At 37.9% G+C, this 23442-nt stretch overlaps 5 protein-coding genes across 5 annotated transcripts; 1 reads left to right on the top strand and 4 right to left on the bottom strand.

Annotated features, from left to right (window-relative positions):
- Positions 1 to 1706: 1706 nt before the first annotated feature.
- On the bottom strand, positions 1707 to 3976 carry LOC117784096. The gene is made up of 7 exons (XM_034621711.1): positions 3719 to 3976; positions 3501 to 3664; positions 3262 to 3441; positions 2982 to 3191; positions 2747 to 2923; positions 2404 to 2690; positions 1707 to 2343 (listed from the first exon to the last, which is right to left on the bottom strand). Exons 1-7 carry the CDS (start codon positions 3936 to 3938, stop codon positions 1908 to 1910), a joined length of 1674 nt encoding a protein of 557 aa, XP_034477602.1. The 5' UTR covers positions 3939 to 3976; the 3' UTR covers positions 1707 to 1907.
- Positions 3977 to 4709: 733 nt separating this feature from the next.
- Positions 4710 to 7291, top strand: LOC117784465 (dolichyl-diphosphooligosaccharide--protein glycosyltransferase subunit 2). Its single transcript, XM_034622212.1, has 4 exons — positions 4710 to 4858; positions 5093 to 5331; positions 5395 to 6679; positions 6736 to 7291. The coding sequence occupies exons 1-4, from the start codon at positions 4846 to 4848 to the stop codon at positions 7113 to 7115; spliced, it is 1917 nt and encodes a 638-aa protein (XP_034478103.1). The 5' UTR covers positions 4710 to 4845; the 3' UTR covers positions 7116 to 7291.
- Positions 7292 to 7751: 460 nt separating this feature from the next.
- Positions 7752 to 12051, bottom strand: LOC117784652 (probable peroxisomal acyl-coenzyme A oxidase 1). The gene is made up of 7 exons (XM_034622451.1): positions 11780 to 12051; positions 10583 to 10742; positions 10224 to 10516; positions 8554 to 9466; positions 8396 to 8501; positions 8181 to 8333; positions 7752 to 8112 (listed from the first exon to the last, which is right to left on the bottom strand). Exons 1-7 carry the CDS (start codon positions 11901 to 11903, stop codon positions 7852 to 7854), a joined length of 2010 nt encoding a protein of 669 aa, XP_034478342.1. The 5' UTR covers positions 11904 to 12051; the 3' UTR covers positions 7752 to 7851.
- A 325-nt stretch (positions 12052 to 12376) lies between these two features.
- On the bottom strand, positions 12377 to 15787 carry LOC117784385. The gene is made up of 3 exons (XM_034622108.1): positions 15596 to 15787; positions 15197 to 15537; positions 12377 to 12870 (listed from the first exon to the last, which is right to left on the bottom strand). The coding sequence occupies exons 1-3, from the start codon at positions 15669 to 15671 to the stop codon at positions 12550 to 12552; spliced, it is 738 nt and encodes a 245-aa protein (XP_034477999.1). The 5' UTR covers positions 15672 to 15787; the 3' UTR covers positions 12377 to 12549.
- A 1905-nt stretch (positions 15788 to 17692) lies between these two features.
- Positions 17693 to 22676, bottom strand: LOC117785352 (sodium-independent sulfate anion transporter). The gene is made up of 9 exons (XM_034623310.1): positions 22481 to 22676; positions 21071 to 21370; positions 20777 to 21001; positions 19223 to 19338; positions 18855 to 19158; positions 18493 to 18795; positions 18294 to 18439; positions 18063 to 18233; positions 17693 to 18001 (listed from the first exon to the last, which is right to left on the bottom strand). Exons 1-9 carry the CDS (start codon positions 22500 to 22502, stop codon positions 17768 to 17770), a joined length of 1821 nt encoding a protein of 606 aa, XP_034479201.1. The 5' UTR covers positions 22503 to 22676; the 3' UTR covers positions 17693 to 17767.
- Between the last annotated feature and the right edge of the window lie 766 nt (positions 22677 to 23442).

The raw sequence follows: 23442 nt of genomic DNA, 5'->3' as shown, positions 1-23442 counted from the left end.
CACGTAACTAATGCTTTGCAATTTGTGACACAAGGTGGCGCTGCGTAGCTGCTTACTAATCTGGTACGTTCAACGCACGCTAAGCTATCGAACGTGCGACCAATAGGTGGCGCTTTAGACTAAATCAATGTGGTTTAAGAGCGCACTCTAGCGATATTAGTTATACTAACAGTTCAACGAAGGCTAAAATATCGAATATTACCAATCGTGGGAACGCATGCCACACTTGGTACATTTGCACCAAAAATGGTAAATTTTTTTTGGATCTCCTCTTTTGTAACTGGTACATTTTTTGTAGACTAAACGAACTTTTCTTCTATTTAAATTTTTTTTTGTCATGTAAAAGCTTATTTTAGCATTTATATGTGATGGAAAACTAAATGAGTGCATTTTCAAAACGGTTATTGTCTTTTTAGAATTATAAATTTAGAAAATATCAAAATTAACTTGAAATTAATATCAAATATTTGGTTCACATTTCTTACACAGAACATTTTTCCCAAAAATATGTTAAAAGATATTAGTATAAAGTGATAACAGTGGTTGTAGTTAAGGAGTTTGCTTAGGGTGCTTAAATGATTTTGATAAAATTTTCACCCAAGTGATACTTGTCAGGACCAATTGTTATGCATTTTTTTGACGAATTTCATTAACAAATTCGTTAGTATATATGTAAAGTATACATTTTTATAGTATAACTCAATATTTAACTGATTTTAGTTTTAGTGACACGCAATCCCAAGAAAGTGGCCATGTCTTATTACCATATAAATCGTTTGTTTCGCAACATGGGATACATTGGGGACTATTTTCAACATGGATTAAGAATGTTCACTAATTTTAAAATACTTGACATGACTTGTCGCCACTTTCAGGTCCCTGGCTGCCTTATTATAGCCACGTGAACAAGGCAAAAAAGTACAAGGAACTGCCGAATGTTTTATTGCAATTGCAAAGACTTGTATTGACTTGTCAGGAACTTTAAAAAGCACTGATGATTTCTTGGTTTGCACCCCAAAGCCAGAGGAACTAGAAAAATTACTCAATCATTTAAATATTAAAAATTTTCGAAAAAATAAATCAGTTAATATGCATCAAGTGGCAGCTGTTGGCATCATGAACGAAGGCGAAGCTGGATTTGTGCGAAAAGGAGGCGAGGGTATACACGCTAAACAGCTCGATCAACAGGAATTCTTGCACAATTCAGAACTATTAAAAAGCGCCTATTATTGAATACAACAAAATTCGAGTTTATAATATTAAGCATCTTGAACAAATCTCTAACAACCCTAATGCAACGCAAATCAATTGTCGGTATTCTTGCAAGCAACATGCACGTAAGTTGCTTTCAAATCTTAAGATACATTTAAATTCGAAATATATATTCTTAAAAATAATTTTTTATGTATTGTAAAGAAAACACTGCGGCTTGCATTTTTTAATAATTAAATACTTATAACAATCGCTATATTTAAAAGATCTTAATACGATAAAGTAGGAATTTTGATGATAATAAAAGGGATTATTTACCATACTGAAGTCGTTTTCCCTTTTTCGGAATACAAGTTTTTGAATATTGATATTTTGTCCGGAATAAAACAAAAACTACCATTTATTTTTCATTTGCGAGGCTTATGATAAGTAATTTGAAATATTCTCGACTTTAATTAAGATAGGAAAAATTCGTTCTCATAATACATACAAAATCAAGTTATTCGTTTTTATTTGTTATTTATTTATGTCTGTAGACAATACTTTTCGGACTCTGCAAGGAACTAGTGTGCCCTTTTGTTTCAATGACACCCTCGCTTACAAACAAAATTAAAATTTTACACAGCAATATAAATCTGGAAAATACCCAATATACATATTAAAATATGTATATGACCATTAAGAGAATGCCTCTACTATTGTGTTTCCACATTGAGCACCGTAGTTGAACTTGATCTCGTTTTGATTGAAGACTTCGATAGACGAGTTGAAATCAAGGTAAGCTTTTTCGAAACTTCATCATTAATGCAAAAAATGCACATTTCGACAAACTTGATAAGCCTCGGAGATCTTAGCTCTTGGACAATGGGAAGACACATCTCCAAAGCCTCTCCAGTCTGTTCCAATTTGTGCTGCATCGCATTGGCCTTGACAATTAGAATAACACTTAGAAAGTGCCATATCAAGCTGTTACACTCTCGACACTCTTTAATGGCTATACGAGCATTAAAACAACACTCATCGTAGTGTCCCTGCGATAAATGGGTATCAGCAATTTGATGATATAGATAGCACTTCTCGATATGAAATTTGGAAAATCTTATTCGATTCTCTAGATGAGCAATAAATTTTCTGAAATATAAAGTATTAGTTTTTAATTTGGGAATTACAATTTATGGATTCTAAGGTTACCGGAATTTCTTTCCTTTAATGTCTTGATCATCACCTTCTTGGTATGTAGCGCGGTCCCCAAAAACAAATGGTACAATATCCTTCGTTACAACACGTGGCAAGCGCAGGAGTTGCCACATAGTCGAATAACTGCTACTAACATATTTCGGAACGTAATACTGCTCGGATAATGCCAGGGCCAGGGTATTGTATACTTCATTTATGAATTCAAATTTCCAGCACATGACACGATTAGTTTTTCTCACGTAATATCCACCCATAATCTTCTCAACATAATCGGAAAGATTCTAAAATTGGTAATAAATGAGTAAGTTATAATTCCATTATAAGGAGTATAGATGACCTTGATTTTTTTCTCTCTGCGCATTTTGCGAATTAGTCTGAGATCCTGAATCATATTACGATAGGTATGCGACTGTATTCGGAATAGATACACCTCCTTGTTCTTTTCTAACATTTTCTTATTTTGATACTTTAAGAAATTGACCACGTAAAGAGGACTCCGAGATTGTAACATTTTCTAAGAACACAGAATTGCATCTTAAAGGAGATTTAAAGGAAGTTAGAAAAGTACTCACCATAAACTGTTTAATAATCTCGTATTGCTTCATCGATAGAGACTCCAAAATGCCCCTAGAACGTTTGCACTGTTCTAAAAGCAAGCTGGGATTTTTTCTTAAGTGCTTCATATAATAAATATCATACCAAGATTCATTTATATAAGTCTGATGAAGTACATTAAACGCACGTTTCCTGCGCGATATTTCCAGAGGTGACAAAATCTCTTCCTAGTTGAATATAGTAGTATTTAAAGCATACAATATGTACTAATATGTTACAATATGAGAATATTTCTACCTCAATTTCCGGTATGCTAACGACATCACATTTCCCCTGATCGCTTAATCTTTTCCACAGTAATCGTTCATCTTTAATTGCTTTTGCTTTGTAGATATTATCAGCACGTTGAATCAGATTCTGATGTCTTAAAAACAAAGTCATGGCTTTACCGGTAACATCTTTAATGACGCTATCAACCTATGAGGACGTGCAGGTTAATAAGGGAAGTCTAATCATTTGGCACTTTTGGAACTTACCACTACGAGTCGCTTCATAAATTCCTTTGCCTCATTTCCCTTGAAGATTTGCAGATTATTTTGCAATTCGCGTTTACTAGTCACAAATTTATTCAACTCGAAAAGTTCACAGCATATTTCTAGATTGATATTCATATTGGGTCCCCGCGCCTCCTTTGCCATGACTAAATATCATATGGATTAATCAGAAGTATAAAATAAATTAACTGGGATCTTACTTGCGGCTTTTCTTGCATCAGCTAAAGCACTTTCGATTCTTGCCGCCTTTCGTTGGGTCTGACACCGGTTATAGAGAGTCTTATAATCACTTTCATTTAGTTCCAACGCTTTATCAAAGTAATATATGGCAGTACTATTCATACGTCGATGCGAGTAATATTTTCCCCAATCTCTGTAAATCTTTTGTTCCACATCTTGATTCCAGTCAAGTTTTCCCATTTTAGCTGTACTAATAGAAACAATTTTTCTAATTTGATTCGAAGATCGTTTTGCTATAAGTGACGTATGTATACCTTATTATTATTATTTTTTTTTTTAAATTTTTTTTGTAAATATGTGGATTTTTTATTTGATTTGTTTAATAATTTTCGCGTATGAATTAAATTGTATTTCAATTATTACAAATATTCGTTTAAATATTTTTATTTCAATGTTTTTAAATTATATTATTTTTTATTTGATTTTTTGTATTTATTTTTATGTTGTTTTTATTTGATCAGTTCGATCATTTTCGCTTCCGTCTTGAAGTAAATTTGTGTTTTTTTTGTATTTATTTTAAATAATAGTTTATCTGTTATGTCTGTGTTGTTTAGTGTATTTAATATTACTGAATTTATATAACGACATATTTTTCAAAGACTAGTAACGCTGAAATACATAAATTTATTTTAAATACGTCCTATGCATGCCATAAGCACCATGCAAGTTATCTTTAGTCTTACCGTGAATAATGATTTAAGAAAGGTACTAATTGCTCTGCAATATTAAAAATATTTATTTAAAACACAATAGCACAAGTCGCCAATGTAAAAATTAAAAAAATAAGCGACTTTGGATAAATCATATTATTCTACTTTTATCCGAATATTATCCATTAATAAAATAGTCGTTGATATGACCGATAACCGATAAGTATAATTCAGAGCTATCATTTAAATAATGTGTACACACTTTTATCAGCGTTTTTCCCAGCCCTTATCATTAAAGACATAGAACAACACTGTCGCTGACGTGTCTGTAAAAAATATCGAAGCTAAAACAGGCGGTGCAGGCTATTTAAGCGTTTTTTATTTATTTATCCTATAGCATATAAGCTGCGTTTTACAACGCCACAAAATATAGGAGAATGTTGAAATTAGGTAAGTCATATTATGTAGTGTTACAGCAATATAAAGAGCCTGAGTCCTCGTGTGTTTGGTCCAAACGCCGGCAAAGTCGCTGTCGCTATCTCGTTCTCTGCGACAGTTGCCGGCGTCGGCGCTGACGTTTGCGCTGACAGTGCTGCCTCGACTGCTACCACATTTTAATTGTTGACCAATATATTTGACTGTATTAACGTATTAATTTGTTTATATTTTCGTTGAACGCACCAGGCTTAACGCTTTTATGCGTACTCTGCGCTGCAGCAACCACTTGGAGTGCGCGAACTGTTGACAGTCACCTGGGACCAAAGGATCTCACCCGCCTTCAAAAAGTCTTTGTCGATGGATTAAGCTCCAACGATCTGCAAGCGATCTTCTTTTCCAGCCAAAACATCGAAACAACTGATGCTGCAACCAAGGAAGCGATATGCAAGAAGATCGTGACTCTGCACGAGGAATCCAAGTTAAATGTGAGTACAAATCGCTGTTGCACCACCAGAAGATGCACCTCTTAATCATCCGACTACTTTTAGAACTTTGAAAAAGATTATTATCTGGTTGGAGCCAACAGAAATCTGCGTTGCACCTCAAAACTGTCAGAGACCTTGTTGTCAAAGATCTACAACTCGCTGGAGTCTCAGCTGACCACCACACAGGAAATTTACTATCGCATTGTGACGCACAAGATCCTTGGTGTTCAGGTCAGTGAGGCAACTCAGACGAAGGTGGCGAAGCGCCTGCAGGAACTGCTGAAGACAGATGACTCGCTCAGCGGCCTCGGTTATGGATTCAATGTGGCTATCGAACTGGGAGCAAGCGGCAGCTTTGTTGCTAACCGCGTTGAAGATGCCATTGTTCAAGCGGATGAGGTCGATGGAAAACTCCTGCAATTCGAGGGTGGACTGAGCATCACAGCTTTGATACTCAACGGTGTCTTTGGCGTAACCAAGGCCTACAACAAGCCAGCACCTGTCACACCCGAACAGGCAGTTAAGTTCTCCAACTATTTGTTGAGCCGTCGATCTGTGCAAACCGCTAAGGGAGCACATGTGCTCATCGAGGCTCTGAAGACCATCAGTGGTTCGCCCAAGGTTGCTCCCATCTGTGTTCAACTCATTGGTAGTGGACAACTGGAGGCACAATCCCCAACATTAAACGTGGCCATTGTCGATCTGCTTGGAAAGCCACTGTCACCTGCTGTGCAGAGTGTTACTGCCAAGATTCTTGTTAAGAAGGACAACTCAGTGCTGGCAGAGAAGGTTCAACTAGTTTCCAAGTCGTCCGACAAAACCACTTACGTTGCTGACCTGAGCAGTCTGAAGCCTGTACGTGGCATCTATCAGGCGGAGTTGAATGCCGATAGTGTGTACACGCAGAAACTGCAACTGAAAGTGCTGGGACGCGTCAAGGTTCAGACCTTGGAATTGGGCATTGCCGAATCAGACGCCAGCGCAGCCACACGCAAGCAAAGCGTCAGCTTCCCCAGCAAGCTGAAGGACACACTGTCCGCGGACAGCACTCAGAAACTGCTTCTGAAAGCGGTGCTAATCGATGAGAGTTCCAGCAAGCCCATCACAGTCCACCAGGCATTTGTCCGTCTGTATAACAAGGAAGCCGACAAGGAGATCATTTTCGTGGCAGAGCAGGACAGCAGCAAGGCCTACAAGTTTGACATGGATGTGGGCAATCAGGGCAAGAACTTTAACTACCAAAGCGGCGTCTACAACATTTATCTAACTGTTGGCGATGCCTCCTTGTCCAACTCCTTCGAGTGGCTGTTGGCCGATGTTCAGCTCAAGTTCAACCAACCTGACAGAGGTAGGTGCAACCTCAAGCCTTAATTATGGCCAATTATAACCATTAACACCTTACAGATTCCAAGCCGAGCACTGTGAGGGGTCCTCTGCCAGAGATCGTGCATCAATTCCGTGTACCTGACAAGCGCCCGCCCCGCATTGTTTCTGATATTTTCACTGGTCTGTGCATAACGCCTCTGGTGCTACTCTTCGTATTCTGGGGCAAATTGGGCATTAACGTCTCCAACTTATCATTGTCGCCGAGCACAATTGGATTCCATGTGGGTTTCGGTGGCATTCTGGCGCTGTTCTTCGTTTTCTGGCTGCAACTAAACATGTTCCAAACACTGCGTCTGCTGATACCCATCGCAGTATTCACATTCCTTTGTGGCAACCGCGTTCTGCGAAAACTCTATGCACAGCGCAATGCCAAGAATGCAGCGGGTGCATCATCATAAGCAACCCATCCGATGGCTTTATGGCTGTGCTCCGTTCTGCATTCGATTCGATGAACAATTAGCTGCTATCGATTATAAGTGCACGAGTTACAGTTACTCTCTATCTAAAAAAAAACTATAATTAAAAACCATCTTTAATAAAGCGTTTAGTGTAAGCTCTATTAAAACACATAAAACTCGTTTATATATTACACTTTAGACTTGACAATTGTCGCATAAAGGATTTACATCGGCTCGTTTCCTAAAAAAATCCACTACATTTGTATCTATATATATAAAATTCTTTGACCTGACTTACTCACTGATCAATGTACAGCCCAAACCATAAGACTTAGGCGGCTGCAATTTTTTTTTATTTAACAATCTACAATAATAAAAAAATAATATCGTTATCTTATGTGGGGTTCTTTATAAAGTTAGGAATCTTTTCATTGCATAATATCATAGGCTTCAAAAGTCACGGAAAATTGGAAGACAGTACATTTGTGTAAAATTTAACTGAGGCTTGGGATTAGGGATTCCTAAAATCGGACCGAACTGACTGAAATCTGTCTCTATGGCTCGAACCATCGAAATAAACCCCCAAAAAAGAACATATTTTCAATAGTTTTTCGTAAAAAAAACACACAGATCGGAAATGGTATAAAATTAACGAACAACGTTTATGATATATACAAACATGACATAACATGCATTTAACAAAATACCCTTCAATTGAAAATTATTGGTAATACTATTACAAATTGGCTTTCATGAAGGGTTTCAGATATTTGTGGAATGCAGCATTAACCGGTTCCTTGTTAAGCGGATTCTTCTTCGTCGACTCAAATATGTGCTCATAGACATTGCCATCGTATGCACCCAGAGCCGAGTCCAAAACGCGGTCATGCAAATCAAAACTGTCGACCAGAGCGACGGCATTTGGTCGCAATCTCTTCAAGCAGCTCTCTAGACGCATCTCCAAATTGGTAACATCCTTATCAGTTAGTTCAATGAACTGCATAGAGAAAGTCAATACAAAATGTTATCATATTTTATCAGTTAAAGTATTGTTTTACAACGTACGCGCAAGAAGTCACCAATGCGATTAAGGCAGGCATCGACCAGGTAGAGTTCTAGCACCACCTTGAGTACATCAGCCAAGGCGGGAGACACTTGTCGGGAAACCTCTGAAAGCTCTGTGAATGCGGATTGGGCCAAAAATGCGCGACCATGTAACTAAAGAAAGGATATTTCGTAAGTTATATTTTACAGATGATCAGCTTCAAAGATTTGCTTACGTCTGCAGCACCAGTTAGAAAGGCTCCACTGAGATTGGCCGCCATCTCCGTGCTGTGACCTTGTCTCCGACGCAGTTCGATCTGCTCATAAGCGACACGCACTTTGCTGAAGGAGAAATGATTAGAGATTTCTCTTGACGATTCATTGGATAACTTACTTGGCAGCCACAAACTGGAATGCTTTGACAATCGACTCCAAGGATCCATCGAAATTCACAAACTCCTTTTGCTTGATTGACTCGTTGATATACGCTACAGTGGGCACCAGTTGCTCCCCGTTCAGTGCCTGGCCGTAGACCTTGACCAGATAACGTGCCGTCTGCAGCAACATTACCGTGTTCTCACCCTCGTATGTGCACACAGCCGTCGTCATGCCATAAATGGTTGGAAAGTTTGAGCAGTCCATGAAGCCATGACCACCACATGAGAGGCGACAGGTCTCCACGCCAGCGGCTGCATCGGCACTGCAAATGGCCTTCAAGCAACAGGAGAGAGCGTGCATCTCGGGCAGACGATCCAAGTGTCCCAACTCAATTTCACCAGAAAGAACGTTGTACATGTTCCAAATGCCATCACCAGTTGACTTGAAAACTATGGCCTTGGCTATCTGCGGGAATAGCTTAAGTTGCTGTGTGGTATGCTCCATAATCTGTGGTTCCGGCTGACTGGGTTCAATGGGACTCTGGCGACGCACCGCTGAGTAACGTGTCGCAATCGTGGACGCCTTGGCCAAGCTCTGAGCGGTGTCTCGAATTAGGGCACAGCGCACAAACATCATTGTACCGTAGGTAAGGACACTGTTCTTGGGCGCCACATAGGTGCCGTCCGGCAGCACCTGTTGGTTCTTCATCAACATATTGTTTAGTGGCACGCGCACATTCTTCAGTCCCAGATAACCATTGTTGACGGCTTTCATGCCAAGCTTGGTACCAATGTCGCCAATATCAATGCCGGGCATTGGCTGATGAGTATCCGAATCCCTTAGCTGCACTATAAATGGTGCCAATCCACGGAACTCGCCCTTGGTGTACAGCTGTGCCACGACAACCGCATGATTTGCCGTGTGTCCCACTGTAAATAAACCATGCCATTTTCGTATATATTACAAAAAACAAAGACTAAAAATAAGGAAACATTTTTAGAAACCAAATTAACACTTTCCCTATTCCTTTCGAAAAATCCTTGACTAAACTAAAACTAATACTATTAATACTTATTGATCTAACTTAATAATCTGTTGCGCATCCCAGATTTTTACACTTTAAACATAGAATTATTTAAACCATTCAGTTTTATGTTTAATTCAAAATCAAATTCTATAATTTTATTTAAAGTTACTTTTAGTCAACTGCTCTTAGTTGAAAACTAGAAAATTCCATGAGAAAAACATTTAAATTACACACAAAGATTTTTAAATGTAGAGTCTAGAAACATTAGATAGAAATGTAGCTATGACTTTTACTAACTTCGTTTGAGTTTTTTTTAACTAGTAAGATTTATTGTAATGTTTTTAAATTGACTTTAGTTGACTATAGTCGATTTTAAATATATATCATGACAAAATGGTTTGCGTTTCATGCTGGTCCATTTTTTTTTTAGATAAAAAAGTAGGAAATGTGGAAATTAAAAGCCCTATAAAAAATCGCGTAACTTTTAATAACATATTTTTGATTTCTGATATTGCTAACTTTTGTCTTATCAGTGTTATAATCCGAAGATTTAATTAACTTGTAACTTTTTTCCTCATATTTATGTCCTAACTATAAGTTTCCCCGTTTTGTGTAATTTTTACTTAATTCGAATAGGGAATTGAGGTAGGAATACTTACAACCGCCTGGCCACCACTTGTAGGCGCTTAGTGAGGGCGTGTTGATTACAAACTCCTGTGTCCTTTCATCGTAGTCGGCACGCGTCTCCAGGCCACGCAGGAAGGTGCCGTGTCCCAGCTCGGTTTGTGCGTAGGTGCCAATAATTTCACAGTCCCAAGCCTTTGGCAGCCACTCCACCTGCTGGTCCATGGTGCCCTGTCCCATAATTGTTGGCACAAACATGACATAGTGCAGCGCAATGGGATTGCCCTCCTTAAGTAAAGCTGCACCCAAAGAGCCTCCGAGCAAAGCACTAGCAAAATAAAGCACAACAAATTACTAAATGTAAAATGTAAGCTAGAGAGCATTTTAGTTATACTTGTAGGTGTCCACACCATCCTCGCCATCGGCGCGCAATTGGCGGATCTTCTCGCCAATGAGACACGCCTTCCGCACACTGTTTTCATAGAGCTCCTTGTGGGATAAGTATGATATGGGCAGATTATCATTCAAGGCGGGATCTTCCAGAAACATTTTCTCTGCAAATAAGCCAAGATCATGAAATTGACACGTATAATATATTTATAAATTAACAAGTAAGAAGTAATCGAGTCACCGACTATGAAATACCCGTTCCTCTGTATAAGTCTTTATTGTGGTATCTTACAGTTTAAATTCCACCAGTATGAAAATTACTGCGTACATTTAAGCATACGCATTTTTTATTAACTTAAAACAGTCATAATTATCATAATATTTGTCCAATTTGATAAGCGTTCTATATTAAAAACTGTGGCTGTGGTGGAGTTTTAATCTTTAACAAACTGGATCGTCTGGCTCTTGATGCGGATCAAGAATATATATACTTGCGAATAGGTATACACGCCAGCGAATACAGTATACCTTGGTACTCTAAGAGTAAAGGGTATAATTACGTTTGACTTCCGGGCTACTATTATCGAGTAAGTGATTAGGACAAATCCATTAGATAAAGCTTATCAGCTGATGGCCGGAAAATTTATAACTTTCTCAAGAATCTCACAAAATATGTGAAATGTACAATCAAAGTCTATAGGTCGGCGATATGTTAAATTAATTAAGATATGTTGGATACTGTTTCATGTTCAAAGTTCAACGGCCATTCACTGTCGGTTAACTGGTTTATAACACAAACGAAAAAAAACTGGTAGTTGTTGCTCTGACCTAACAATAAATTAACTAAATACAAGCAATATACTATTAAACTGATGAATGGCAAAGTAAAGAAAATGTAAATCAAAACAAAGATGCAGAAAATGCCGGTCAAGGGTTGAAAGAAGAATTACAAATAAAAATAAAAATAAAAGTGGAAGCTCAGCTTTCTTATCGCAAATCCCGTTAAAGCATAAATATGAATGTAAGCTTTGATAACTCGCAGCATTATGTGCTGTGTCATGCAACTGAAGCAATTATTCAAAAGCTCTCTCGATCACGATCGTTTTTCAGACCATCGCTTTAGCTCGGGCTTAAAACCAGTTAATTGCAGCACCAAAGAGTAAAACCTAATTAAGCGTTTTTATCTGAAGAGTCGACTTACCCAAGGCTTTCTTCTCTTTGTATTTATCTTGTCCGCCTGCCCAATAGATAGAAAACTCCTGGGGGTCAAAGGTCGCGGTATTGCGTTCCTTCTGTAAATCAGGATTTACTTCGAGTGCTGGCATTTTGTTGCTTTGTTCAACAATCAACAAAAAAAAGTTAAAAATAGTAAATTTGTATTGATAGAGTTTAACAGAAGAACACGTACGCGTGCGTCTTCTACGACTGACGACTACTAACTAAATCGCAAATAGAAATAAATCCATGGAGTAGTTGATATGTGTACGAGATCACTCGCTTGCTTGCGCAAATCTAATCTGCGGGCACAGTGAACTTTAATCGCGCGAAAGTGGATTGAAATAAACATGTAATCAGCTTCTGTATCGATAATTGCAATAGTATGATTTAATCAATCTTTTGTTGCTTGCATTGAAAAAAAACGCTCATCTGTTTTGTTGCCACTTGTGTTGTTGTATTTCTCCCCCTCTCTTCCTTTGTTTGTGTGCAAACAGCTGTTCGCTAGGGCTGCATTACATAAACAGAGTTGCCGGACATTACTTTATGTCGATTGGCGCGCAGTATAATAAATTTGGATGGATACTTTTTTAGTTTATTTGCTAGTGGTATAAAAGTTTAAAATTAATTCTAATCTTTGGCTTAGTAAGTTACATAACATACATACAATTGCGAGTAGAATATAATCACGGTTATAATACAATTTCAGTTAGTTGTTGTCAGTTATATATATTTAAATGCCAAACGTAGTCCATGCTAAAGGCTATGCGCCTGACTTGTGGCTATCGGAATACCACGTTGATGCTGATGCTGGCCAACTCCGGCCGTTTCGTAGGCACAACAGCCATTACCGCTTCGGGACTGATCCAATTGCATCCCCATCTCAGCTGGATACCAATGTGCATCCTGCAATTGTGTATAGCTGGTATCGCTGACAATCTGATGATCATTACGTGGCGCCTTTGGATATGATTGCGTATGGGAACTTTGCCAATCCATGCGTGTTGAGTTGAATGTCAGGTTGGAATTGCGATTGGTACCATGCTGCAAATGTTGATGAAACTCGAAGGGCCAACTCTGAAAGGGAGTGATAAGAATTTTGATGTATTACTGCCAACTATGTAAGCTATTACGGGAAAACCGCATGACTATAAATGGAACAATATGACGACAAGCCAAAGAGCGACAGCGCCATTGTTTGTTTATACAATTTTGATTGTTTTTAGTGGCTCTTTAGGATGAAATGTTTTCATAGTTGAACAATAACAGCGTCATTAACGTATCTATAAAAACATAAACAGCCCAAAGACAAGAGACACTCATCGGCAGCTTGGCCTACCAATGGGTAATGTGTAATGGGTTCCTCCTATCCCGTTCCCATTCCCATTCCCACTCCCATTTTCATATTCATTCCCATCAACTGAAGGCGGCGCGTGCGACTCAGATAAATTAGGGTGCCGTTTGCTTAACGCTTCTGTTGGGTGTTTAGGAAGCCTCGGTACGATCCTGACAAATGCAAACAAAACACAGCCACCATATGGGCACAAGACGCTGTTCAGGCCAAATATTTGCTGAATATTTTTCACGCATTCAATGAATGGGTAAACAATTGTTTTTACTCGTCTTCGAATTAGTTTAAGAATTTCTTTTCGAATAACGCTGTGAATCATTTTCGATGCTAAAGAGAATACTACATATTTGACTATACTAAGAGTACATTTTCTTTTAATTACAAACTAAATAGCAAGAAGTAAAGTAAAGAGTCTGAAATGACAATTTTCCCTTGGATGTCATTCACTTTGCGCGCTTCAAAGTCGACAATCTTTAAAAATATATCAAGAAAAACTGACGAAGAATAACCAATGTTCTTCGTTTTCCAATCCCGTTCCCGTCTCCGTGTGAGTCTGTCACTCATATTTAGTATTTTTTTGAAATTCACAAAAGTATCTAATTACAGGAAAGCAAGACAAACTGAAATCACAAATTCTCATTTTAGTACTTACTAGTGGGGGGCCCTACACCTACTGAAGGTACGTCCAGACGAGTACACGTCGAGCACTTGAGCAGATGTTGCCCAACATATCCAGAGATGTAAATATATATGAACATTTGAATTGTTTTTGTACATTTTCTCCCACTTTATATCATGACAACAAGTATTACAGCTATTCAAAATTGAATCTTTTCAGTTAAAATTGAATCTTTCTGTGTTTGATTAGCAATTTCTAAGAGAATATAATAATGATAAAGGATCACTCAAATTTTCCGAGCCTGCACTGCAACCGTTAACAGAAATTACCCGTTTCATATGTAGTACCAAAACCGAAACAATTGTTGAAACAAATCCATTACTTTAACTTTAAAATGGGTTTTTCACGATGAAATAATTTGGCATTTGCATTTAATACATTTTTATCTTTTTAAATTTTCAACTATTGTATCGGCTTACCAGTATGTATTGCCATCGAAATCATATTTTGAATTTAAGGATTTTTGGTATTTATTTTTTATATTTTAAAAAAATATCACATTAAATCCTTTCTGTTTCGGTCTTGAAGTATGTATCAAAATATAATCTTCTACAGAAATACTCGTTTCGGAACGTACCCAAACTAAAACCTGAGCCAATTTAGGTGTTGGTATTCAATCCGATTAAAATAATTCAAATTTTAAATTAGAAGCCATAATGAAGTTAATAAACCATTTATTAGACTTATAATCTTAAATCATTATATATTCAGGTATCTGAATCTAGCATAAGAATTTTGAGAAGTTCAATGGAATAATCTTAAGAAGCCAATCCTACACATTTCAGTGTAATATTTAAAAAACCTTTAAAAATATCAGAATTTAATATCAGATAAAAATCAAAGCCTTTAAAAACTTTTAAAACTATCAGAATTAAATATCAGAAAAAAAGATCAGAACAGAATTGGAATCGTCTAGTAAGATATTTACAGTTATATTAGAATTTAATATTAAAAGGGAACAAAGAAGGAGGTTTAACTTATATATATAAAATGGATATGCATATTTAAGACGGGAAGAGTAAGGATCGACGCCCAAAAGATTTCGCAGGAATTATTACAGATATCTTAAAGCTTTATCTGCAAATAATTGCCCTACTTTAATTGCGTATAAGAGCTGCTTAATATGATATTTTAATTGGGTTAAATGCTGTCTGTCGCACGTCTGACATAAACTGGATGGATTTGAGCCTATCAACGCCTTTCTGCCTATCTGCCTATCATATCTGTGCTGACACCTGCCACAGATTGACGAGGTCCAGCTGGATGTGTTATGTGGATGTGGCTATCTATTAATAATTTATCCATTTCATTCAAGATGCATGCAACGTTAAGTGGTGCCACTGACATCACTTTCACTTCCAGTTGACACTTACCATGCCGAGATGTCCAGCATTGTGGAAATTAAATGATGTCGTACCGACGGCGACTGAGCTGTTGCAATCTGTCGTTGGATTCCTCGTGTCCAGCATATCAACAATGGGATTAGCATGGGGCTGAGGATGGGAACTGCCATTGCCATTGCCTGTTTCGACGGCATTAATTAGCTGCTTTATGTAAAGCGTGGCCAATCGCAAGGTGTCCAACTTTGAGAGCTTTGTGTCCGGCGGAATGTTGGGCAATTTGGTTTTCAGACGTCCGTAGGCGCTGGACAAAACCCGCATCCGCATTCGTTCCCGTGCATTTGCTGCATTCCGTTGCACCGGCGGCTGGGAGCCTGAAGAAGGTGTTCAATTAGCTACAATTCCAGATTAAAGTAATTCCTGTATACTTACTTTGTGAACTGGCATCCTCATCGAAGTCATCGTCGTATAAATCCAACGGACTCGACGATCGCTTTTTGCGTGGCATTGACTTTCTTAATTATTATCACTTAAAACTCTCGATAAATCTCTCAAAATACCACTAATATTATTACACGTATTACTTAAGATCATAGACACATCGATCCGTAACCTTCTCGAAGCACGTTTAAAACACATCTGCCTATTTCCATCGAGAAAGTCTTCCTTTTTACGAGATTCTCCTCTGTTTTTTTCTGAATTTTCTCTCTCCGATCTTTTCTCTTGCTCTCTCACAATGTTGCCTATTTTTGGCACTTGTAGGCGGGCCCTGTGCTCCGTAATTGTGTGTTGTGGCTGCTACAATTGGTGGAAGTGGCAACACATGGTGCGATCTGCGTTATCTCTTGCTTCGCCCTCGACACGACATTGGTCCAGCTGGTGGGTTGATCTATGCTCTCCTCTCTCGTGCTTACGCTTACCTAATTCAATAAGATCCTAAGGAAATCTTAAGGATGTCTATGGCAAACGTGAAGCGTGCTAGGAGCAGCTGTAAACACCTGGTCTAAAATTTGATATCATTGCTTAATCCAGAGTAATCACTACGGCATCCGGATGCTCATCCATATGTGACCCGAAGAACGCACGCGCCACTGACAATTGCTGAACTTGACCCCACAGAAAGTTCAATAAAATCTTTATTCGATTTTCGTTAATTCCTGCTGCATATTATTCAGCCTAAGTACCTTGGTTGTTATGGATGTGAAACTTCAGTTTGTTCTATAAGCTAAGGGATTAACTTACAAACCTTAACATAGTAAATAATTCCACATTTGTAAATCTTTGAGCAAATTAATAGTCTTCTTAAGAGTGATCAGAAATATCAATTACATACCAAATCTTTCCCAAATATTTCAATGCGAAGTATATCTAATGTAATGCGATTCTACTTCCTTGGTTTTTATTTTAACTTAACCATTGCTAAGTAATAATTATAATTATAATTATTAAAAAGTTACGAAATAATACTTACTTTTAATTATTTCTTTATAGAAATAAGTAACAATATTTCCTTTATTTTAAAATAAAAGAATATAAGCTAAATATTTGCCTCAATCGAATAAGATCCATTCAATAAATTGACCTTATCCCATTAAGGGGTTTTAAAAACTATTTAGTTTTAGACATATAATATTTATGTAAAATTCGGATAAATTAAAATACATCTTAAATTTAATTGAACTAGACTTTGAAAAACGAAATAAAGAGCAATTTAAAAAATTTTGAAAATTAACACAGATAAGAACCTAACTAATGATCTTACAATGTTAATTTCCAAACCGAAGTTTAAGCATTAAACCGCGGATTTTATGAACTGGATACCCTCTATGGCCAAGATCGCAATTAAGACCCAACCTTACCATTCCAAGAAAGCCGAATTTGTTATCCAACTGGTGAAAGGTAGATGCTGCTTCTACAAGTACTCTCTCCTTAAGTACTCCTAGACTTAAGCCAGCACGCAGTCCCTTTTAAGTGTATGGGGAAAGCCATAAATTATACTCGGCTCAATTGTTCGGAGAAAGGCGAAGACTGTCTGCCTCAATGTCTGTGGTTAACAGTTCAATTAATTTCACTGTGCCAACTATTATGACACAATGTGTGAGGTTCCTCGAAGCCATCTCGGAGTAAGTGTACTCGTAATACAATCTTCCAGAAAGATTCACCAGACACGCTGTCGCCGAGCGAACAGACTGGAAATCGAGTTGACTAAGATAAGTCGAGGGAAAGAGAGCTGGGAAACCCATTTCAATCCTTTGGTAACACTTTTCTTCCTTTAAAGTCTTCTAATGAGTTTACTTAAAATCGTTAATAATATTCCTAAGTCTAATAAAGTCGAGAGAGAGAGAGAGAGAGACTTTAGTCCTTTGATAGTTCTTAAAGCTGCCTGAAATGGACTAGCTTCAAGTTGTCAAGAAACTCTATTCAGATAATTCCTTGCCACTTCAAATTAACTAGTTCTATGTATTTCTAGTCCTTATAACTTTTCGAAGTAAGTAACTAAGGTCTTCCCCCATTAACTGTCCTCATGTGTACGTTAAAGTAAGTACAGCCTGCTTTATTTATGAATACTGTAGAATTATAAATTTTATGGGAACTATGTAGAGCCTAGGAAGGAGTTTCAGCATCCTCTTGTGCGGTCTCCATTGTCACTGTCGATGCCGTATTGGATGGACTTTCGAAGTGTGAAATCACCAACTCCTCGAGACCATAATCAAACTTGAAGATCGGACGCATCTCATTCTTTAAACGGCAGACGACGCCAGCGGAACTGATATTCCAGTTCCAGCAAATCAGATCACAGTTAATAGTCTTGAGATCTCCTTGGAGTGAAATTATGTTCTGTGGGATATTAATTTAAAGCTGATTCTTCGTTTCCAATTATAATTCTCAACCGGCTTACCATAGCAACTGTATAATCAATGGAATTAATTTCCTGTCCTTTGATTACCGCTAGATGAATCTTGGAGTCGAGTCGGTTAAGAAAGTGGACAACCTTCTCCTTTAGGAACTCGGCGGAGGCGTAGTCCAATTTCTGTTTAACATCCACCAGAGCAATTTCATAACCGTTGATCTGAAAAACGAATTTACTAAATGATCATCTTGACAATAATCCGATTCTCATTATATATACCTTCTCAAGCGTTATATGAACCTGCGGACGAGCACTACTATATAGTATATAGACTAGATTGGCGGCAATACCACAGAGTATACCGTACTCCAGGCTCCAAAAGAGGCATGTTAGAATTGTGACCAGAAACGGAAAGAGATCCCGTTCTGCAAGTGATCGATATGATTAGATCAGTTATATTTGGAATGATTCTACTCACTCTTTGACTTCCACATCTCGGATATTCTCTCTGGCTCTACTAAAGATATCATTGCCGCTATGATCAAGGCCGCCAGCGTCGCCTTTGGTATAAAGTAAAAGGTTTGGGTGAGAAAGGCCAAGGCCATCAGTACCAAGGCCCCAGTCACAGCTCCTCCCAGGGGAGATCGGACGCCACTTGCATTGTTGACTGCAGTACGGGTAAAGGAACCGGTAACCGGCATCGACAGCACAAAACTACCCATAATGTTGCACATTCCCAATGCAATCATTTCCTGTGAGGCATCCACAATTTTACCCTTAGCTAGAGTAGGGGTAAAGTAAATTGAAAATTCTCTTAAACATTCAGTTGGGAGCACTTACAGAACGCCTTGGATATGGCCACAATTTCCAGTATTGCAATCATTGGTATTGAACCCAAGGATGTGCCCATAGTGCTTACCATATCGCCAAAGGATACGTACTCCCCATCCACGGTAGTGCTAAAGGGCGGCAATCGGAAGGGTGGCAAGCCCGCGGTTATGTTACCCGTAACCCGGAAGGGTTGATTCCCATCTCGACTGAGAATGTAGGCGAGGAATGTGCCAAAGATGACGGCCAAGGCGTTCCGAGATAGCGAAAGGTATTTCCAGAACAACCTATGGCCCCATTTGATTTTTGTCACTTGCTGTAAAGTACTCAAGATAGTTAGGAAAGCCAAAAGAATGAAGCAGGTCTGAACAATAGTTTACCTTCATGAGTATCAGGAAAACCAAGGAGAGAACACCAAGCAGGGCATCCCAAACCCTGATCGAGGGCAGATGCGTAAAGAAGAACTCCCACGAGGGCAGCAAATCATTCGAGGGACCTGTTCGGAATAATGAGAATGAATCCTAGCAAGAAAAGATGCTTGCAACCAATTTTGGTAAAAATAAACAAGGGGGCTCCGTTCCCTGCTCACTTCGCTTGCGATGAGATGCAGTCGAGTGGACTCGGCCGGGATATATAGGACAAACACTGATGTATATGCTGTCAAATTGGTTAAAATATCTCAAAACAAAAAAATTTTTCATACTTCTAATTGGTTTACGACCGCGCGTACACAGAGATCGTACTTAAAACGCCACTCTTCGAACTTGATTTCTTACTAAGAATAAGAATACTAAAGTCGACGATTTCGATCTCAATCAAGTACGATATTTCAAATTTAAGTATTTTAGTATTTTCAAACTTAAAATAACTTGAAAACACACTTGATTTAAGTACATTTCAAACTTGATCCAAGTTCTTAGCATTCTGAAACTGAGTACAAAGATATGTTAAATTATTTACATGATACTTGATTTAAGTATATTGCAGACTTAAATCAAAATCGTGTATACTTGATTTATGTGTAAGTATGAAATTTTCTTGATATAGGTAGTACCGCACGCTACCTGATTAAATTATCTAAATCATTACCGTGGGTGTGAAAAGCTTTCAATTAGTATGAAAGCAAGTGTAGACTAATTACAGAAATTATTCTTATATAGTATTAAGTTCTGAGTGTCAGCCGAGTAGCGAGAACCAGTTGAGAATTCTAAGCAAGCGATCGCAAAAAGGTTAGAGAATAGATGAATTTGATCTGTTAGTTGACCCTGTATCCCGATCTTATATTAAGAATTTTTGTACTCATTTCTAGTAATTTGGGAGTTTTACTTGATTCAAGATTCATTGTTTTTATATCAAGAATGTTGGTACTTGGCTAAAGATTTTGTATACTTATGTATTAAGTTTAAGTATAGAAAATACTTAATTCAAGTTCATTCGAACTTAATTTTAGTACGGCTTTATTTTCTCTGTGTACCTATGGCAGCTATATGACATAGTTGTCTGATCCAAAAATTAAATCAAACTTGATCTGCGAACGGTATCCAGGAAATAGATCTTACGTGTATAGTTTCTGAGATCGACGCGTGCAAACAAACTGTCAGACGGACGGACAGAGCTAAATCGTCTCGGCTGTTGAGGCTGATCAAGAATATATATGGTTTATGGGGTCTCATTCTGTCTGTTACACACATTCAACAAAACCATTATACCCTTTCTGCCCATTATTAATGCGTGCAAGGTATAAAAAGTTATGACTGTCTAGAAGAAGTTGAGTGATATGTATCTAGGAAATTTGGGATTCTCAACTTTTATGATATTCAAGATAGAAATTGCCATTAATCGAGGTATTGTTGTAAATCAAGATAAGTAATTGACCATAATAGTCATAAGCCAGTTTGCCAGTTACCTGATAAGCTTAGTAAGAGGAAACTTACTCTTTAGGCCAACAAGATTGTTTATCTGGGCACTGCCAATTGTTGTGGCCGCAGCCATAGTGAAGCCAGTTATAACCGGTATTGATATGAATCGAACCAGCACTCCCATGTTGAGCAATCCCAACAAGAGGATGATGGAACCCGCCAGAAAGCAGACGAGTACCGCGTAATCCGGACTCAATTGTGCATATTGGTTGACCATCAATGCCATAATCGCAGTTGTAGCTGTGGAAATGTTCAGTGAAAAATGAAAATGCCATTTGGTCGGACTGAGGATTAGGGATAGGCACTTACCAATGGTAACATCCTTGCAGGAACCGAAAAGAATGTACATAAAGCCTCCCATAAACGCCGAGTACAGTCCATATTGTGGCTCCAAACCAGCCACAACGCCGTAGGCAATCGCCTGTGGTATCGTTGTGAGTCCAACTGTGAAGCCGGCAATGAAATCCTGCACCAGATACGAGGAGCGATAACGTGGCAGCCACGTTAAGATCGGAAATTTATTGGTAATTGTCGATGGACGGCACAACTTTCGTCCACACTCCCTGATAAGGGATCCCACATGCGGCAACTGCTCCCGGTAAAGATTCTCTGCGGAGAATGACAAATGCCAAGTGCATTATTGTATACAAACATGTTTTCATAAAGATTGTCGATGATGTCGATGTTGATAACCTCCTTCCAACAGTCAAGTACAAAATCGAGTCATAAATTGAATGATTCCAAAATAATGGCTGGTAGCAACGGAATCGGCTCAGACAACATATAAACATATGGGCGCTTTATAACCCGGAGATAAGAGCCCTCGTATTTGGCTTGTGTGTTTCTTACAATACGTAGTTTCTGCTGTTCGATTGGAGGAAAAGCCCCGAGATACTTTTAATTTGCATTTCAAACGAAATCTTTATATGGTGAAATAATGTTCTAAGCTGAGCACGACTTTGAAATATGCCGAGATCTTAAGTTGATCGTTGGCTAATCACTTTCTAGTTGGCGTTGCTACAAGTGAGAGCGCTGTTGTTAAGCGTGCTTGACTAACAGATACCCTGCAAACAGCAAATAACTAGTACATATCACTGAGATTTATTTATCTTATTTTATTTATTTATTTAAAGTTAACTAAAAACATGTAGCAAAAACTTAAAAAAAAAATTATTACAAATGAAAGTTTTCAATTTACTACTAAAATTATATGTTATATTCAAAACTGAACATCAAGAATCGATGTATTCATCCCAAAGACTCCAAACATTCATCATTTTGGTCAAAGCTCGGTCAAAGAGCAAGATTTCGTTCTGATTCGCGGATTATTATAATTTTTCCCTTATTTTCTAAGCCAATAAAGTTGGAAAATAATCTATAATACTTAAGATTCTGATTAAATCCGAGTTATAATAACTCAGTTATTACTTTCAACACTTTTCCGCTATTGGGGTTATATACAAAAATTATTCAATACTTATAAATATTTTATTTTCCATAGCTTTGCTTTATTATTCGTTAAAAACCGGAGGCGGTTTTGTGGGGCGGGGATCGATTTGCAGCCTTGGTTCATACAGAGAAAAAGAGGCTCGCTTTCTGCTGCTTATCCGCTGTTAATACTACCCTTTCCCACATGCTTGTGCAGGGTATGACTCTTGATTTTGAGAGGCAACTCCCGCAGACAGTACGAGTAATAACAAATGCCAACTCAAAACTCACCGTCATTATCATTCGCTCTCATTGTGTTTCTCTGGCTGAACGCTTTTTATAGCTAATATTATTAGCTTATATTTTATATGATTGTTGCTTTATTGTAATTTTTTATATCGAGTTCGAGTTAATTTCCGTGTTAAATTACAATGACGCGGCCGAGCAAACGTCCGCTCAGTTTGCTGTTCCAGACTCAAATGTCGCGCTCTAATCGCTTACTTGGCCACAATACGAGTACTGTGCACACACACACACACATACAGATACACTACTGGTGTGTTGCGTGTGTATCGAACAATGTATGATTTGCGATTTTGATTATCAATGTTATCTGACAATTTACAATTACGCCTCTTGACTCTCGTGAAGAGATAAGAAAACCAATGCAAAGATGCAATTAAATGCTGATAAAACTTGTAATTAATTAATAATTATGAAACAATGTAAATTTACTTTTTTAAAAAGTAATCCCCATATTCTTAGCCTAGTATCCAAACAGAGCATGGGACTTATAAGTTTGTGACAATGTATGCAACAGGCAGATAAAGTCGCTTCGACCCTATAAATACCCAGAACAATTTTAGAGCTAAGAACATCGTCAAAATATGTATGTCGTCTTAAAAATAAATAAACAAGTTAATCAAGAAATCAATTTTACGCAGCTTTGGACAATGGAATATGAAGGAATCAAGTGTCTCGGTACTGGGTCTCATACAGTCGAGCACACCCGACTGTAGCGGTCTTAATTTTTGTTAGAAATACATATCGTTCATGTACTTCAAGTATGTCATATGTAACTCAAAAACTGTGGTTTTGAGTTAATGAAGCAGAAATATTCTTTATGTCCTGTTCTATAATGTCTATGAAATTCATAGCATGTGACAGACAAAAGAAATTTGGTTTTTCTGCAAAGTGATAATAAATCGATAATTTTAAATGCATTTTTTTTAAATTCCGCTTTCGCGTACTGA

The sequence above is a fragment of the Drosophila innubila genome, assembly GCF_004354385.1.
Source record: "Drosophila innubila isolate TH190305 chromosome 2R unlocalized genomic scaffold, UK_Dinn_1.0 1_C_2R, whole genome shotgun sequence".
In the NCBI taxonomy this organism is placed as follows: domain Eukaryota; kingdom Metazoa; phylum Arthropoda; class Insecta; order Diptera; family Drosophilidae; genus Drosophila; species Drosophila innubila.
The sequence above is the reverse complement of the archived record's forward strand: the minus strand, read 5'-3'. Positions and strand labels throughout refer to the sequence as shown.